Source organism: Trichechus manatus, unplaced genomic scaffold (assembly GCF_000243295.1).
Source record: "Trichechus manatus latirostris isolate Lorelei unplaced genomic scaffold, TriManLat1.0 scaffold00117, whole genome shotgun sequence".
NCBI classification, from domain to species: domain Eukaryota; kingdom Metazoa; phylum Chordata; class Mammalia; order Sirenia; family Trichechidae; genus Trichechus; species Trichechus manatus.
Genome location: NW_004444053.1, coordinates 4,039,524 through 4,053,522, shown reverse-complemented (window position 1 = coordinate 4,053,522; position 13,999 = coordinate 4,039,524). Strand labels below are relative to the sequence as shown.

The window sequence follows — 13,999 nt, the reverse complement described above, 5'->3', positions numbered from 1 at the left end:
GCACTGCTGCAACCGTTTTTGAATTATCTTCAGCAGAATTTTCCTTAAGTGTGATAATAATGATATTGTTTGATAATATCCACATTCTGCTGAATCACCTTTCTTCAGAATGGGCACAGATATGGATCTCTTCCAGTCGGTTAGCCAAGTAGCTGTCTTCCAAATTTCTTGGCATAGATGAATGAGCGCTTCCAGCATTACATCCATTTGTTGAAACGTTGGTATTCTGTCAATTTCTGGAGTCTTGTTTTTCACCAGTATCTTCAGTGCAGCTTGGACTTCTTCCTTCAGTACCATCAATTCTTGTTCATATGCTACCTCCTAAAATGGTTGAAAGTTGACCAATTCTTTTTGAAACAGTGACTGTGTATTCCTTAAATCTTCTTTTGATGTATCCTGTGTCACTCAAATTTTGCCCATAAAACCAAAAAAAAAAAAAAAAAAACAAAACCAAACCCGTTACTGTCGAGTTAATTCCAACTCATAGCCACCCTATAAGACAGAGTAGAACTCCCCCATGGGGTTTCTCCTTCTGAATGGTTGGTGGGTTTTAACCACCAACCTTTTGGTTAGCATCTGAGTGCTTAACCACTGCTCCACTAGGGCTCCTATTTTGCCTACAGAATCCTTCGATACTGCAACTGCTTGAGTTTTTTCTTCAGTTCTTTCAACTTGAGAAATGCTGAGCATGTTCTTCCCTTTTGCCTTTCTAACTCCAGGTCTCTGCACATTTCATTATAATACTTTATTTTTTCTTCTCAAGCCACCGTTTGGAATCTTCTGTTCAGCTCTTTTACTTCATCATTTCTTCCATTCACTCTAGCTATTCTACTTTCAAAAAGCAAGTTTCAGAGTCTCTTTTGACATCCATTTTGGTCTTTTTTCTTTCCTTTCTTTTTAATGACCTTTTGGTTTCTTCATGTATGATGTCCTTGATGTCATCCCACAACTCATTTGGCCTTCGATCATTAGTGTTCAGTGTGTCAAATCTATTCCTGAGATGGTCTCTAAATTCAGGTGGGATATATTTAAGGTTGTACTTTGGCTCTCGTGGACTTGTTTCAATTTTTTTCAGCTTCACCTTGAACTTGCATATGGCCAGTTGATGGTCTGTTCTGCAGTTGGCCCCTACCCTTGTTCTGACTGATGATGTTGAGCTTCTTCATCATCTCTTTCTACAGATGTAGTCTATTTGGTTTCTGTATATTCCATCTAGTGAGGTCCACATGTGTAGTCATTATTTATGTAGTTGAAAAAAGGTATTTGCAATGAATAAGTCATTGGTCTTGTAAAATTCTATCATGCAATCTCCTTTGTCATTTCTATCACCAAGGCCATATTTTCCAACTATTTATCCTTCTTTGTTTCCAACTTTCGCACTCTAATCACCAGTAATTATCAATGCATCTTGATTGCATGTTTGTTTGATCAATTTTTGACTGCAGAAGTTTGTAAAAATCTTCGATTTCTTCATCTTTGGCATTAGTGGTTGGTGTGTAAATTTGAATAATAGTCATAGTAACTGGTCTTCCTTGTAGGCATATGAATATTATCCTATCACTACAGCATTGTACTTCAGTAGAGATCTTTATATGTTCTGTTTGACCATGAATGCAATGCTGTTTCTATTCAATTTGTCATTCCCAGCATGGTAGTTGATATGACTGTCCATTTCAAAATGACCAATACCAGTGCATTTCAGTTCACAAATGCCTAGGATATCAATCTTTGTGTGTTCCACTTCATTTTTGATGACTCTCAATTTTCCTTGATTCATACGTCATACATTCCACGTTTCTGATTACTAATGTATGTTTACAGCTGTTTCCCATTTTTGTTGTTGTTAGGTGCTGTCGAGTTGGTTGTGACTCATGGTGACCCTATGTACACCAGAATGAAAAGCTAGTAAAGCTTTCGGGACCTTCATTTGCTCAGGTGGGATGATGCAAAATGAGAAAAAACAGCTGTAAACATCCATTAGTAATTGGAACGTGGAATGTATGTATACGGAGCCCTGGTGGCACAGTGGTAAGAGCTATGGCTGCTAACAAAAAAGGTCATCAGTTCAAATCCACCACCTGCTCCTTGGAAACTCTATGGGGCAGTTCTACTCTATCCTATAGGGTCACTATGAGTTGGAATTGACCCAATGGGCAACGGGTTTATATATATATATATGTATGCATATATATATATATGCATATGTATGAGTTCTAATATATATATATAGGAATGGCTAGAATAAACAAACAAAACTTGAAAATACCATGCGATGGAGAGGATTTGCATCAATCTGGATTCTTACACATTTGCTAGTGGGAATGCAAAATTACACAGCCACTTTGGAAAGCAGTTTCTCATAGTTATTCATATATTTACCATTCAACTCAGCAATCATACTCTTAGTTTTTTCCCAGGAGCAATGAAAACTTCAGTTCACACAAAAATCTGTATGCAAATGTTTTAGTGGCTTTATTCATTATCAGTAAAAACCAGAAACAATCCAAATGTCTTTCAACTGGTGAATGAATAAACTGTGGTATAGCCATATAATATTACTTAATAATAAAAATGAATAAATTACTGAAAAACACAACATGGATGACCCTCAAATGCATTATGCTAAGTGACAGAAACCAGATTCAAAAGACTACATTGCATATGATTGCATTTACATAAAACCTGGAAAAGGCAAAACTATAGGAAGAAAACAGATCAATGTTTTCCAGGGCCTAGGATTAAGAGGAGAGGATGATCCAAAGAAATACAAGAGAATTTGGGAGGATTATAAAACTGCTCTACATTTTCATTACACAAGTGGTTACATGACTTACATGTTTCTTAAAACACATTCAACAATGCACCAAAAAGAATGGATTTTATTGTACTTAAATGATACTTCCATTTTTAAAAAGATATCATAATGTATGTGATCTTCCACAATTTACTGTTTTCACTCAATATTCATAATGTTCCTAAGATTCATCCCGGTTGTGTGTATAGCTCTAGTTCATTAACTTTCTCTGATGCTTAGTAAGGTATTGTGTGAATATTTTATTCTCCTTTAAAAGTATTTTGGAGTTGTTTTTCAGGCTTTTTTTCTATGATAAATAATAATGCTGATAATTCTGAAATAAGCCTCATTCTGCACATATGCTAGAATTTTCTGAGGTACATAACTAGGAGCAGAATTGCTGAGATTTATTCTAAATATACCTGTTCAACCTTACAAAATAGTGCAAAACATTATTTTCAAGTGGTTATCCCAACATACACTCACACATGAAATGTTTATTAGATAATTTTCAGGGTTTCACATTTTCATCAATCCTTGGCATTGTCAGACTTTTTAATTTTTTGCCACCCTGGTCGGTGTAAAACAGCATCTTTTTTAAAAATTGTACTTTAGTTGAAGGTTTATGGAACAAATTAGTTTCCCTTTCAATAGTTTACACACGAATTGTTTCATGGCTTTGGTTGCAATACCCGCAAAGCAGTATCTTTTTATGGTATTAATCTGCGTCTTTCTAGTTACTATTGAAGGTGAGCATCTTTTCATGTTTTGGTTTTTCTTGCCATTCATATTTTTCTTTTCCCTTTTTCCATTGGGTTGTATGTTTGTTTGTTTGTTTTAAATTGGGGATCTTAGAGTCATCTTGATATTAATCCTTAGTTTTTATGTGATGTAAATATCATTTACATTATTTTGAGTTATATCATTTTGCGACTTGTCTTCATTTCCATTATAGTGTCTTGGTTAATAATTAGAAATTCTTAAATTTTAATGTAGCTGAATTTATAAATACTTAATTTTTAGTGCTTTCTGTATCTTATTTAAAAAATGTGTCCTTAACTGAAGGTCATAAATATAATTTATAATTGCTTCTAAATGTTTTAAGGTTTTTGTTTTTCACATCTAAGTGTTTATTCAATCTGTTGTTAATTTTTGTATATGGCATGAGATAGAGATCCATTTTAGTTTTTTACATATGCATAATCAATTGTCCCGTTTATTTATTGAAAATCCACCTTTTCCACAATATCTGAAAAGTCACTTCTCGTATTTCAAGTTTACATATATTCATCTCTTTTATGTTCCATTGGTGTCTATTCCTGTGCCAATACTACCCTTTTCTAGTTATTATTCTGTTATATCTTGATATCTGCTTGAACATGTTTCCCACTCTTCAGGATCATCCTCTTTATTTTGTACTAGACGTTAGATCTAACAGCATGTTAGATTCAGGTTAATTTTTGGCAAGATTGTTGTGTGCTTCCTATTGCATATATTATCAGGTAGTAGCACTAATGGGAGCCCCAATAGTGCAGTGGTTAGGCGCTCAGCTGCTAACCGAAAAGTCAGCAGTTCAAACCTACCAGCCGCTCCATGGAAGAAAGATGTGGCAGTAAAGATTTACAGCCTTGGAAACCCTATGGGATTGTTCTACTCTGTCCTATAGGGTCGCTGAGTAGGAAACGACTCCACAGCAATGGGTTTGGTTTGGTTTATACTTGCTTTAGGAGCCCTTTTGGTGCAGTGGTTAAGCACTCAGCTGCTAACTGAAAGGTTGGTGGTTGGAACCTACCAGCCGCTGAGAGAAAAATGTGACAGCCTGCTTCTGTAAAGAATATAAACTTAGAAGCTCTATGGGGTAGTTCTACTCTATCCTACAGGGTTGCTATGAGTCAGAATCAACTCCATGGCAATGGGTTTGCTTTTGGAAAGATGCTGTTTGCTTGTTTGTTTTAAATGCTGACAGCCAGATCTCCCCATTGTGAAGTAACATTTTTTCCTCTTTAGAACTACCAAGTAACCTGTGGGGAAAAGCTTTGCCCAACATTTTAGAATAAATTGATGATGCATAGCTGAATCCATTATTTATTGGGACTTGCAAAATAGTATCCATCATTACTTTTTTCATTACTAGTAGGTGTTTTCTGTAAAGAAGAGCTTTCCTTCCTCAAGTAGAAGTGAATTACAGTTTCTTCCCAAGGGGTAGGGTTAAATGCTTAATTCTTTTAATTACCGATTTTCAGAGTAAGGATTTGATGTCGTAGTCTCCTTCAATGAAAGTAAAGGTTTTTGTTTTCTTTTCTTCCTGTTTTCTATCTATTGTTGACTACCATTACAGATTCCTGGGTTATTTATTTAATGTTCTAAATCAACTTCAGTAATTCTCCCTTTTGATGCTCAATTTGTCTAAAAAATGACTCGTGACTTTTTGACAAAATCCTGTGAGTCTTTGACTACTTCCTTAGGTTCAAGCATAAAATTTCCCAGGCTCATCTTCTACCTTTCCTATCACAGACTGACAGCTCAGCCTCAGTTTCAGTTTATCTTCTTACTGCTCTTGTTTTTACCTCTTTCTTCCTTTCTGGTCTTGGGTATTTCCTCTTTTTTTTTGTTTAATTGTGCTTTATGTGAAAGTTTACAGCTCAAGTTAATTTCTCATACAAGAATTTATTCACATATTGTTATGTGACAATAGTTGCAATCCCTATAATGTGACAGCACACTCCCCCTTTCCACCCAGGGTTTCCCATGTCCATCCAACCAGCTCCTGTCCCTTTCTGCCTTCTTATCCTGCCTCTGGACAGGAGCTGCCCATTTGGTCTCGTGTATCTGCTTGAACTAAGAACCACACTCTTCACGAGTATTATTTTGTTTTATAGTCCAGTCTAATTTTGTCTGAAGAGTTGGCTTCAGGAATGGTTTTAGTTATGGTTTAACAGAGCGTCTGGGGGCCATGTCCTCCAGTCTCAGTCAGACCATTAAGTTCGGGCTTTTTACATGAATTGGAGTTCTGCATCAAACGTTTCTCCTGCTCCATCAGGGATTCTCTGTTGTGTTCCTTGTCAGGGCAGTCACTGGTGGTAGGCGGGCACCATCTAGTTCTTCTGGTTGCAGGTTGATGGAGTCTCTGGCTTATGTGGCCCTTTTGTCTCTGGGCTAATATTTTCCTTGTGTCTTTGGTGTTCTTCATTCTCCTTTGCTCCAGGTCCTCTAGTTTTTTTGTTTGTTTGTTTGTTTATACAAGCTCAGGTATGCATTTTTCAACACCAAATGTTTATTTTGTGCCAACTATGGGCTAGATACTGTTCCAGCATACAGAACTGAACAATTCTCTAATATGAAGAAGTTTACAATAATGCTTGTTATATCAGTTGTGCATTTTAGTGGATATCATATTTTGATGTGGCAATTTTAGGTATTATGGAGGATTTAAAGTGATCTAGCTATATTGCTATTAAACGTATCGTAAATGGTATTTTCTAAAAAGCATCAGTTTGCAGAATGAGTATTTGGGAAAAGACAGAAAACAGGAAGTCCAGTTAGGAAAGGATTGCAGTATTCTAGATATGAGGTGCTTAGACCAGTAGGCAGAAGTGTGAATGGAGGAAAAGCTGGATTGCAGGAATATCTTGAAGGAAGAATGATAGAATTTTTTAATAGTCTAATAAGAGGGCAGGGTACAGAGGAAGGAGTCAACATGAGCTCCAAATTTTCTTCCCTGGAAGACTGAAAGATGACTATAACACTGAGAAATAGTGTAGCTGATGTGAGTGGGTAGACAAAAATATCTCATAGAGTATGGACTGTGTCTCTATATTTAATATTCCAGGTAGTACATTAACATGGTGCTCTGGATATAAAAGATAATAATTGCATCAACATAGTTAACTTGAAAAAGGTACTAGAACAACTATGTAGATACGACCCAAGGTAACTGAAAATACAAGACTAGAAAAGAGTAAGTGACAGGATTACAGGTTAGGGGAGGGAGTGCAGGTGCTAGACTAGTCTCTCTATTCCTAGAGCCTGCTTTGGTACTTGGCATAAAGCAGGCCCTCAATTAATAGTTACTGAATAAATGAACGTAAGTCATTTGCATAGATGTGGTAGCTGAGCCCATGAGAATAGATCTGAAAACAGAGGACGTTTACTTGCTGTGGTTAAAAAAACAGCCCTTCTTCCCTATGGCGTGTATTCCCAACAACCGCCTACATCAGAGGAAACAATCCAAAAGTACCCTGAATTGGGAATAATTAGTGGAGGAGTTGGAACTTCAGAAGGTTTATTTTTTTTTGGGGGGGGGGTGTATTCTAGACTTAGACTACCAAGGCAGAAATGACAGGTTTTGCCACTTTCAAAGTCGGTATTAACTGTATCCATTTTTAACTAGGGTCAGACACTCGCCACAACTTAGAGCTTCTCAGTGTAATCAGTGCAGTATCTTTCCCACCATGCTCCTAAATACAACCCCTTCTTTACAGGTTATCAGCCAAAGGCTATAGAACCCTCTGCCACGGAGTCGATTCCGACTCATAGCGGCCCTATAGGACAGATTAAAACTGCCCCATAGTTTCCAAGGAGTGCCTGATGGATTTGAACTGCCATCCTTTTGGTTAGCAGCGGTAGCTCTTAAGCACTACACCACTAGGGTTTCCAGAACTGCTCCGTAGCATTCTCTAATTAAAATAATGGATTCTCCTCCAACCCTTTCAACGAAATTACCTGAAATTCCAATTATGCAGAGTACTCATAAAAAAACCCATTGCGGTCCAGTCGATTCCGACCCATAGGGACCCTATAGGACAGAGTAGAACTGCCCCCATAGAGTTTCCAAGGAGCGCCTGGTGGATTGGAACTGCTGACCTTTTGGTTAGCAGCGAACTCTTAACCACTAAGCCACTAATTACGCAGACTAGGGTAACTCTATTCCCATCCTCAAGAGAGCGGTGACCAGGAAACTCAAGGCTCTACCCTAGAAGCCTACATCAGAACCAAAACCTCAACGCTCTGCGCCGCAGTGCGTCAGACGGCTCTCAGAGCCAGCGTCTCACACTGAGCCTGCGCATACTGGGGCTGCCGGGCAGGCGCACGCGCTTTGCGGCGGGCCGGCGGAGCCAGCTCTGGGCGGCTCCAGTGTTTCGGAGCCCAGGAGCTGTGGGAGGAGCCGGCGGCTTCACCGTGGTAACCGCAGCGCCGCCGCCGCCCGGTCTTGCAGGCCCCAAGACTGTCATCGCCTTTGGGTGTTAGGGGTACTCTGGCCATCGTCCCCGGAAATAGCTCTGCCTGCCTCCCTGAGATAACCCTACCTGCTCCCCACGCCGCCGCCGCCATGCAAGGGGAGGACGCCAGATACCTCAAAAGGTGAAGACTCCCCAGGGCTCTGTGCTACCCTCCCCGCCAGGCCCTGATGATGTTATTAGGTTGGCTGTGATGTTACTGGGTTTTAGCGAAGCTAGAAGCTTAGGAATGAGGGAGGGAAGTAGATAGGGAGGGAAGTCATTGAAAGGGGAGGGAAAAGGTGAATCGGGAAAAAAGCAGAGCCCTTTGGTGGTGCAAGAATCTGGAGGCTCTTACCTGGTTAGGCGGGGCGCTGACTATAAGCTGATTTCCTTGCTACATTGTTGGGAGGGAGGCGGGGTAAACCGCGTCTTTATTTATTTTTTTTTTTAACTCGCCCTGACTCTCCATTTTTCCCTAATGAACCCTGAGGGAGCATGGAAATGAAGTCTTCTGGCGCCTCCGCTGTCTCCAGTTTGGGGTTCACTGCCAGGGGTTTTCTTTGACGAGGAGTTAGGTGGTGGTTTTAATTTTATGGGAGGCTGGGCTGAGATTCTGTTTTCTGCTTTCCTCATTCATTTTATCCATTTAACTGCCATTCATACAATATAATTTTTGTAGGAGGTTCATAATTATCAAGAGGTTTGTTTAGGAGACTGACGTGGAGCAGGCCGTAATTTTAGTCCAAAAAATATTTGTATCATAAATTACTCTTTAAAGGAAGTAATAATCTGTTGGGATTATTTGATTTCTGTCAAAGATCAACTCCTCTCTGGTGAAAAGGATGCCTCTCACTGGACCAAGGGTTAGCAATGATCTAACAGATCATTCTCCATTTTTAGTTAAGTCACTGTCACTGATTCAGAAATATCCTAGGAAAGTCACTTGTATTCTTTGGATACAGTTTCCTCATCTGAAAATGGGGCAAATATTATGTTATGAGAGACATAAGGACCAAGTATGAAAATACTTTTAAAAAATAAAACATGCATTTAAGGTGGTGGTGTTATTTCAAGCCATATACTTTTACTCAATACATTTATCCTGGCTTAACAGGGATCTGATCATCACAGAAGAGTCTTTCAGGCATTAATAGATGCTTAAAAGGGATTCAAACAGTTGTAATAAATGAATAAATAAAAAATCAACTGCATTGTCTTTGCAGAACTGAGGCATGTGTTGCCTACCTTTCTGACTTATGTAACTATATCTGAAACTGACAAATAGCCAGGCTTTATCAGTAAAAAGAAAAAAAATGAATAATCGTAACAGGTATGTAGTCAGTATTGATTTCCTAGCTGAATTTTACTTACATTGATCTTTTAAAATACTTCGATTGAAACATTTAGGCAGAAGATACATTTTTTATCTTTCAACTTTAAATTCTAGATTGTTTTAGAGCAAAGAGCCGTTATAGTGTTACATATTCAGTCACCAGATTTTCATATAATATAGTTGTGCCAGAGGCAGTTTTCCTTGGGATTTCTCATTGTCCCAATATGGACCCGTAGGCATACTGCGAATGCGTAATTCTCAGCTTAGAGGACAGAGTACAACTGCCCCATAGGGTTTCCAAGGAGCGGCTGGTGGATTTGAACTGCCGCATACCGCTTAACCACTGCGCCATCAGGGCTCCATTACTTACCTTTAAAGCCGTGTTATCTAAAGTTCAAAAAATAAAATTGTAACGTTTGAAGTAAAACAAAGTCAGAATCTGGAAAGGTTGAAAAATACACTTCTCAATTTTTTCTAACTTTGACAATATAAAGAATAAAAAGTTTGCATTGCTTCCTTTCAGATTAGAAGTATGCAGCTGTCAGAAATGGAAAAGGTTTATGATGTCTGGCAAAACCTTCCATTTTAATTATTGATTTTTTTGTTAATGATTACATATGTTCCTTTTGAAATGATTTTGATGTTTATAATTTGTTTTTAGTAAGAGAGCTGTATGTTTTTCATCTAATTGATTTAGTCCTATTTTAATTAATTTCAGTGGTTTTACTGTAGCTGCTATCACTAAGAACCCTCTAGTCTCTTTATGCCTGTCTCTATATGTAATACTTGTATATGTTTACATGTATAATAGATTATAGAATCAAAAATCTTGGTTTTCATTTTTTGTTCTGTTATCAGTTAGTGTTTTGACTCAACAGAACTGAATATGTACCAATAGTCTTATTTATTAAGTCATTCTCCCAGTATCTTAGAACAATATAATGTATTGTTTAGTTAAACATTTAGTATTGTTCTAAGATACTGGAGAAAATAGACTATTGGTATGTTCTAAGATACTTGGGAAATGACTAAATATAGACTTAGTCATGTCTTTAGTGAGCTATACAAACAATAGGCATTTACATCCAGTAGTGTTTTTTTTTTTTAAAACCCTGCTTAAAAGGATGAGTTTTGTTCTGTTGTGCATGGGGTCTCTGTGAGTGGGGGCTGACTCAGCTGGCAGCTAACAACAAACTAGTTAATAGCAGTGAGAATGAAGAGAAATTGGATAGATTTTTAGGAGCTTTTTAGGAGGTCTTTTTTTTTTTGTATTTTTTTTAATTAAATTATTGATTAGAGGTGGCAGATGAGGTAAAGAAGGAATCAAGGATGATTCCTAGGCTTATTAGTTTAAAATTAGTTTAGATAGTATTATCATTCACTAAAATAAGAAAAACAGGAAGTTTTGAGGGATGATTCAGAGGAAGATATGGAGAAGAGGGAGGAAAATGATTAATATTTTAATGGGTGCTAGAGTGTGATTTTTACAGTTTCTATATCTTTCTACTTCACTTTATAAAATATTGTGACTGGTAAAAATTTCTCACCAACTGATAATTTTGGGGTCTTGAGGAGACCCAGTAAGTAGTAAGTCTTCTCTTCACCCACTTTTTGAAAACATTGAAAGATAACACAGTGAGGGCCAAAATAATCTTTTTTTTTAATAGATAATGACTAGCTTGGAGAATATAGTGTAGATCTGCAGGCAAGTATGTCTGTTAAAATTAATTTAAACATGACTGATGCAGTCCTAGGGAGAAGTCCAATTTATTTATTTATTTATTTATTTTCCTTTGTTGCTTGTGTTTTTGGTGCCATTTAAGAAGCCACTGCCTATTCCAAGGTTATGAAGAACTGTCTTTTTGTTTTCTGCTAAGAGTTTTATAGTTGTAGCTCTTAAATTTAGATCTTTGATCCATTTTGTGTTAATTTTTATATATGGTGTGAGGGTGAGGCTCCAACTTGATCCTTTTACATGTCCCAGCACCATTTGTTAAAGAGACTGTTCTTTCCCCCATTAAACAGTCTTGTCACTCTTGTTGAAAATCAGTTGAACCATAGCTGTATGAGTTTATTTCTGAACTCTCAATTCTATTCCATTGACCTATATGTCTATCCTTGTGCCAGTACCACACTTTTTTGGTTACTATAGCTTTGTAGTGGAGCCCTGGTGGCGCAGAAGAGCTCAGCTGCTAACCAAAAGGTTGCAGTTCAGATCCACCAGCTGCTCCCTGGAAACCCTATGGGGCAGTTCTACTCTGTCCTATAGGGTCACTGTGAGTCGGAATCAACTTGACGGCAATGGGTTTTTGTGTGTGTGTGTGTGTGTGTGTGTGTGTGTGTGTTTGGTAGCTTTGTAGTAAATTCGAAATTGGGAAGTTTGAATCTTCCAACTTTTTCAAGATGGTTTTGGCTATTCAGGGTCCCTTGCATTTCCGTATGAATTTCAGGATCAGCTTTTCCATTTCTGCAAATAAGACCATTGATATTTTAATGGAGATTGCATTGAATCTGTAGGTCACTTTGGGGACTATTGTCATCTTAACAACATTCAGTCTTCTGATCCATGGATACCAGATGTCTTTCTGTTTATTTAAGTCATCTTTAATTTCTTTCAGCAATATTTTGTAGTTTTCATTGCACAAGTGTTGCATCTTCTTGGTTAAATATATACCTAAGTTTTTTTATTACTTTGTGTATTACTGTCAATGGAATTTTTTTTTTCATTTCCTTTTTGGATTGTTCATTGGTAGTCCATAGAAAGAAACTGATTTTTATGTGTTTATCTTGTATCCTGAAACTTTATTGAATTTATTAGCTCTAACAATTTTTTTATGGTTGTTATTTTTTTGTGGGTTCTTTAGGAATTTCTATACAAAAGACCATGTCATCTATGAATAGACATAGGATTATGTCATCCTTTCCAATTCGGATGCCTTTTATTTCTTTTTATTGCGTAGTTGAACTTCCAGTACAAGGTTGAGTAAAAATGGTAAAAGCAGGTGTCTTTGTTTCGTTCCTAATCTTAGGGGGAAGGCTTTCAGTCTTTCGCCATTGATATGATGTCAGCTGTAGATTCTTACTGTATGCCTTTTATCATGTTGAAGAAGTTCCCTTCTGTTCCTGGTTCGTTGAATGTCTTTTCATGAAAGGGTCTGGACTTTGTCAAATACTTTTTCTGCATCAGTTGAGATGATCATGTGGCTTTATTTCCTTTGTTCTCTTAATATGTGTTACGTTGATTGATTTTCTTTTGTTGTACCATCCTTGTATTCCTGGGATAGATCTCACTTGTTCTTTGATGTATAATCCTTTTAATATGCTTCTGTATTTGGTTTATTAGTATTTTGTTGAGGATTTTTGTATCTGTATTCATAAGGGATTTTGGTCTGTGGTATATTTTTCTTATTTTGGTGTCAGGGTAATGCTGGCCTCATAGAATAAGTTAGGAAGTGTTACCTCCTTTTTTTGGAAGAGTTTGAGAAGAGTTAGTGTTAATTCATCTCTAAGTATTTGGTACAATTCACCTGTGAAGTAATCTGGCTCTGGATTTTCTTTGTTAAGAGTTTTTTGGTCACTGATTCCACCTCTTTACTTGTTACAGGTCTATTCCAATTTTGTATTTCTTCTTGAGTCAGTTTTGGTAGTTTGTATGTTTCTAGGAATTGGTTTATCTAGGTTATCTAATTTGTTGCTGTACAATTTTTTATAGTGTCCACTTCTAATCCTTTTTATTTCAGTAAAATCGGTAGTAATGTCTTCATTTCACTTCTGTTTTCAGTAATTTGAGTCTTTTTTCTTAGACTACCTAAAGGTTTGCCAATTTTGTTGCTCTTTTCAAAGAACCAACTTTTGGTATCCTTAATTTTCTCTATTCTCTATTTTATTTATCTCTACTTTTTAATTTCTCAAGATATATATTTAGACTATTGATTTGGGATCCTTCTTCCTTTTGAATGCAGGCATTTGCAGCTGTAAATTTCTTTCTGAACACTGCTTTTACTGCATCCCATAACTTTTTATCTGTTGTGTTTTTGTTTTCATTCTTCTCAAAGTGTATTCTAATTTCCCTTGTGGTTTCTTTGACCCATTGATTGTTTCACAGTGCGTTAATTTCCACATATTTGTGAATTTTCATGTTTTCCTTCTGGTATTGACTTCCACTTTCATTTCCATGTGGTGAGAGACGATACTTTGTATGATTTCAATACTTTTAAATTTTGAGACTTTTTGTGTGTTGTAACATATGGTCTAGCTAGAGACTGTCCCATGTGTACTTGAGAAAAATGTGTATTCTGCTGTTGTTGGGTGGAGTGTTCTGTATATGTCTATTGGATCTAATTGGTTTATAGTTCAAGCCCTCTGTTTTCTTATTACTCTTCTTACTAGTTCTATCCATTACTAAAAGTGGAGTATGGAAGTCTCCAGCTATTACTGTAGAACCATCTATTTTTCTTTCAGTTCTGTTAATTTAAAAAAATTTTTTTTATTGTACTTTAGATGAAAGGTTACAGAAAAAAATAGTTTCTTATTAAACAATCAGTGCACATATTGTTTTATGACATTGGTTAACAACCCCAAGACATGTCAACACTCTCCCTTCTTGACTGTGGAGGACCTTTTTTTTTGGTGAAAATATACACAGCTAAAGTT

The 13,999-nt window shown here is 37.0% G+C and overlaps 1 protein-coding gene across 4 annotated transcripts in view; it reads left to right on the top strand.

Annotated features, from left to right (window-relative positions):
• The first annotated feature begins 7,868 nt into the window (after positions 1–7,868).
• KIFAP3 (kinesin associated protein 3) overlaps positions 7,869–13,999 on the top strand; it is a 249,379-nt gene continuing 243,248 nt past the window's right edge. For 2 of the 4 annotated variants that reach the window (XM_023738449.1, XM_023738448.1), the window contains exon 1: positions 7,986–8,155. In XM_023738449.1, coding sequence (XP_023594217.1) covers positions 8,124–8,155 — 32 coding nt within the window. In that variant the 5' untranslated portion in view covers positions 7,986–8,123. Of the gene's footprint in view, positions 8,156–13,999 lie in introns of all 4 variants that reach the window. The other 2 variants (XM_004384098.1, XM_023738447.1) reach the window with 2 other exon arrangements.